Source organism: Galeopterus variegatus, unplaced genomic scaffold (genome assembly GCF_000696425.1).
Source record: "Galeopterus variegatus unplaced genomic scaffold, G_variegatus-3.0.2 Scaffold100, whole genome shotgun sequence".
Classification (NCBI taxonomy): Eukaryota; Metazoa; Chordata; class Mammalia; order Dermoptera; family Cynocephalidae; genus Galeopterus; species Galeopterus variegatus.
In genome coordinates this window covers 552136-556896 of record NW_007726211.1, presented here as the reverse complement: position 1 = coordinate 556896, position 4761 = coordinate 552136, and the positions used below count along the sequence as shown (strand labels likewise).

The 4761-nt window shown below is 48.2% G+C and overlaps 1 protein-coding gene across 1 annotated transcript in view; it reads right to left on the bottom strand.

Annotated features, from left to right (window-relative positions):
- The window catches only part of PTPRN2 (protein tyrosine phosphatase, receptor type, N polypeptide 2), a gene marked incomplete at its 5' end in the record, with an annotated part of 127549 nt that overhangs the window by 52612 nt on the left and 70176 nt on the right, over positions 1–4761 (bottom strand). The window contains one exon of the mRNA XM_008583775.1: positions 3961–4034. Within this exon, the coding sequence (XP_008581997.1) occupies positions 3961–4034 (74 nt within the window). The remainder of the gene's footprint in view (positions 1–3960; positions 4035–4761) is intronic.

Genomic DNA, 4761 nt, shown 5'->3' with positions numbered 1-4761 from the left:
AGTGACTCATTCCAGATGATGTCAAGAAAATTGACGGTAAGAGGGCAACAGGGCCCAAGTACAATTAATGGTATAATTTTGCTTTTACTGTGTGTGTTTTCCAGAAAAAGAAAAAACATTCGTTTTTGTTAATGTGTTATCCCTTGATAGATGGGTTCTTAGAAAGACACCAGATGAAACAGGAAGCAAGTAAGGTGTATTCCTCCGTACTTCTAAATGCACAATTTAAAAAACAGTCTAGTGATTTGCCTTAAGCTATGGGATGACAGTTATTAAATAAGCGTGAGTGACTGGTTTTATCTTTGGAACTCTCATCTGTGTTAAAAACTTAGCAATAATTTCACCGATATTCCAAACCAAAATGATTTTAAAAATAAAGTATTCGGCATATCAAGACCACCCACGTCCTGCAGCCTTGAAGAGTTCCAGCAGAGTGATGGTGACCGAGGGACCACCCGCAGGGCAGGTGAAAAGAGAGCGAGTTTCTGTCCCAGACAAGCCCTGGCCGGCCTTCATCGGCTTTGACTGAAGAGTCTCAGGGAAGATCCGGCCATGCCCTTTACTCTGAGACCTTGCACGGACAGTGAGCGTGCACGTCACCTGTGGGAATTCCTACCTGCCCACCTGACATCTGCTTCTTCTAACACGTGAGCCAATTTCATAGAACGCTTTCTTAGAAGCAAACAATTATCAGGCCTACATTGTCAAGTTGCTTTTCCAGATACCAGGTCTTAATATGGGAATTGACTGGGAAACTTGTAGCTTTGGTAATCAGTGGGGGAGACTGACTTATGAACTTGGATTATTTTCATATTTTATTCTTATGAGTTAAGATTTATTTAGGTAGAATATTGAATATAAACCATAATTATACACGCAGATATTTGGTTGTAAATATTTTCTGAGAACCAAGAACTGGCTCCCACATCTGGCCACTTCCTGTGCCATTCGGGACGTCCCACCCTCTTCTGTTTCTGAGGGCGCACTCTGTTCTACTAAATTAGCTAAATGCATTCTGAATTGAAACTTTAAACAACTTTTCCTCCCTAACAAACAGCGGAATGAAGAACTAAGGCTATTTTTAAATGTCTCTGGGAACTGCAGACGTGTCCACCGTGTTCGAGCAAACTGTCCCGTTACCGACATTCCTCGGTCTGGTGTCCTTGGGGATAACCAAGCTCAGATTTTAAATGTAGCTGATGGGCTTCTCGCTCAGACCCTCGACGCGGAAAAACAGAATTCCCATTTATTTTCATGACCTCTGATGTAAAAGCAAAGATTGCATGTTGTTTGCTGCGGGACGACTTCCCTGAGATTTAACGAGGACCGAGGGCGAGCATGACAGGTGTAATTATCATCGTTTTCTTCTGCACAGCCGGGGTCTGCTTGTTCTGTAATTGTGAGCTTTTCACTCTGCTGCTGCTGGGAAGGTCACTGTCATTGTGCCTTCAGTTATTTCAGAAAGCAGATGCACTATGGATTTCTTCTAGTTCATTCCTACAACCCATATTTGAAAAAAAAGAATTGCGGTATGAAATAAAGGAAAAAAATCTTAAAGTACCATAAAATTACTTTCTATCCAGGCATTGCCTCTGACCCACATCCCTGCCCAGTGAGGCCTGGGAGGTCATTATGCATTTCTGCTGAGAGAAGAGAGACGGGGGGCCGCACAGATGTGCAGGAATTCACCCCGTGCCCCCGTGCCGTGTGGGGGCAGAGCTGCCAGCAGTTCCTCCGGTGATGCAGCTCTGCACCGCGTGTGGCTGCCCATGTTGAGACTGGAGCAACCTGACTTAGCTCAGGCATCTGCGGGCTGGAGTCCCCAACATGGGGGACAGCGGGGCACGGCCACAGTGCTGGACTCCGATCCTTCAGACTTGGAAATAATGGCTTTATTTCTCATCCTGGCCTCGTCACTGGGTTCACCCCAGGGAAAAGGGACCTCAACAGGAAGAAAACAGCGTCCTTTTTCTCCAGGCAGACGCGAGTTGCCGGCACTCCAGCCCTCGTGTAGAGAGCAACTCCAGCACTTACAAGCCTTACTGCCCCAGGAATGATGCTCCTCGCAAAAGCAGAGACCAGCAAACCCACGAGGCTTTGGCTTGATGTTTTTGAATTACGATTGGCAGAAAAATACTAAACACACCCACTTTACTGAGACAGATAACAGAATGGCTCCAGCTGAGAGTGTGTGAGACGCAGACGGGACCAGTCTTGAAGCCTGTCTCTGCGGGAGGAAGTTACTCCTTCCAAAAATGAACGCACAGGCTGAAGTCTGGGCTCGGGGGTGTAGGCAGAGTGTGCTCGACCAGCTCTGCACTTTAGATACACATTTCAATGCCAGGAAAGTTCACTGCATGCTATGCAGCATCAGGAGATAGGGGTGGCCGCGGAACGTTGGAGTTGGGACAACAGGTGCTATCCGTCCAGGGGCCACACCCAACTAAGGAGGCAGCACCAGGAGAACGGTCTTCCATCAGGGGCTGCGGCAGGTGACCGGACGGGCCCGGGTTCTCACCTGAAGCTTCCCACGCAGGAGTAAGAGGGTGCAGGACAGCGCAGGGTGGGTTTCGTGACCCGAGATGACCTGCTTTCTCTCACGCAGCCCGCCACGTTAGCAGAGATCTTGCTAGAACAGCCCTGCCTGCCAGTCACTACACTGGATTGAATGCAAATTTGGAATCAAGGTGAGATGCCCTGGTACTTCCCTGAAGGCTGAAATTGAGAGACACTGCTTAAAAGGAGAACACTACACCACCACCACATCCCCCACAAATCCAATTAAATCTCCACCTCTCTCCGTCGTTGGTTTAAAATGCCACTCACTGTGGTCTCTAAAGAAGGTCTTGTCTTTGGACAGTTACATTCACTGGCTTCTGACTGACAATCACTCTAACCTGACTTCGGATGGCAAGTCTGGCTGCACCGAAACCTGACATTTGAGCCCCTTGACCACTTTCCTTCTTTGTTCACCCTTGGTTGTCTGTGACTGTACCCTTTTTGGGCCTCTGCTTCCCCCAAGGTTCAAGACAGGAAGAGTATCCAGGTGGCGCCCATAATTAAAGCGGCGCTGTTGGGAGAGCCGCATGGGTTGGAGGAACCCTCCAGAAATCAGGGACCCCTGCAGTGACAGGGGTCTCTCTTGGCGTGGTGTGTGAGAAGTGCCGCACCACCATCTGCAGAAATGGAAGACGCTGCCCACCTCCACCACCCTCTAGCATGCTGCTCCGGAGCTGCTGCACGTGCTCTCGTTCTTAAAAGGAAGGACCCCCCGCTGCAAAATCTAAAGGCAACGAACCTACAATTTTGAACCTGCCTCAGTGTCATCAGTTGTTTTAAAAACAGGCAGGTTTGGGTCTGGTTTTTCCATCTCCCCTGAATAAATAGGGAATAGGAAGCTCTAGGACAGAGGTGCCACAGACTACGGATTTTAAAAGTCATGGGCTCTAGGCAATAAATTGTCAAGTCACTGTTGCTGGATGTCCTGTAAGTCACTGGACCTGTTGCCCAGTACGAGCACCGAGTCCACTCTGCTCATGGACAGCCCTGCCTGGCCAGAGCCCAGGCGCACCCAGAGCCAGCCCAGTACACCTGCTGAGACCAGTCACCTGGTTGGGACCAGTTGGTTGGGACCAGTCACCTGGTTATGATCAGTAACCTGGTTGGGACTAGTCACCTGGTTGAGATAAGTCACCTATTGAGACCAGTCCCCTGGTTAGAACTAGTCACCTGGTTGAGACCAGTTACCTACTGAGAACAACCACCTGGTTGAGACTACTCACCTGTTGACACCAGTCACCTGGTTAGGACTAGTCACCCGTTGATACTAGTCACCAGCTCATGACCCAGAGCAGGGCAGAGACTTGCTCTCCACTGAAAACCTCCTCATGTGAGTTGGCCACATTCATGCTACCTGAGAAAAGGCCCAGAGCCAACCCTCGCTGCAGGTGATGTACTTACGATGGGGCTGGCGTTGATGTAGTCCGAGTTGCTGTGGCTGTTTTCTGATTTCAGCAGGATCCTGGAGTGGTCATCTGCAAGTGACCCCAAGAACACGGTGTTAGATTCCCGCACCCCTCCGTCTGCTGGGAGAACAGGCCACACTGCTCGCACAGAGCATGCTACACGCCTGCTCAAGCTCAAAGGTCATTCCCATGTTCTCTGGGGACACTGTGCCAACCCTTCTGAATGTCCTTTTTAATGGAGTTGTTCCTTTCTCTCCTCCCTTCCTTCAGCATAAGAAACATAAAAATAGGATGTGTGAGGAACTGGCACCAAGTTCTCACTGGGTAGAATTTAGATATTCTGGTGTTTTTCTTATGTAAAGTCCAAAAACCAAGGTTAGGTGCTCTTCTGCAAAATTTCATACAGTGTTTGCCTTTAACTAACAGACATATTTGGCAACATACTAAATAAATATAAAATGAATATTAAGCAATAGGCCACCATTCAAAAAACAGAATTTTGTAGTCAATAAATGGTTAAATCCTCAAGATTTCTGGAATTTAGTTTTAAAAGGAGAGTAAGAGACAAAGTGCAGATAAAGAAGGACTGGGGAGAAATGTACAAATGGAGACCCACTGACAGAAACACGTGCCTGGCAACACAGGCAGTGTAATTTGACTAACGTTAAAACCAGACACAGCACGGGATCGAAGGCAGCTGTGATCTGTCAAGGCGGACGGTGCTTGATGCACGAATTCTTAATTTTGATCCTGGGATACTGCCCCCTGCTTACTGTGACATCCCTCTCTGCCTTGT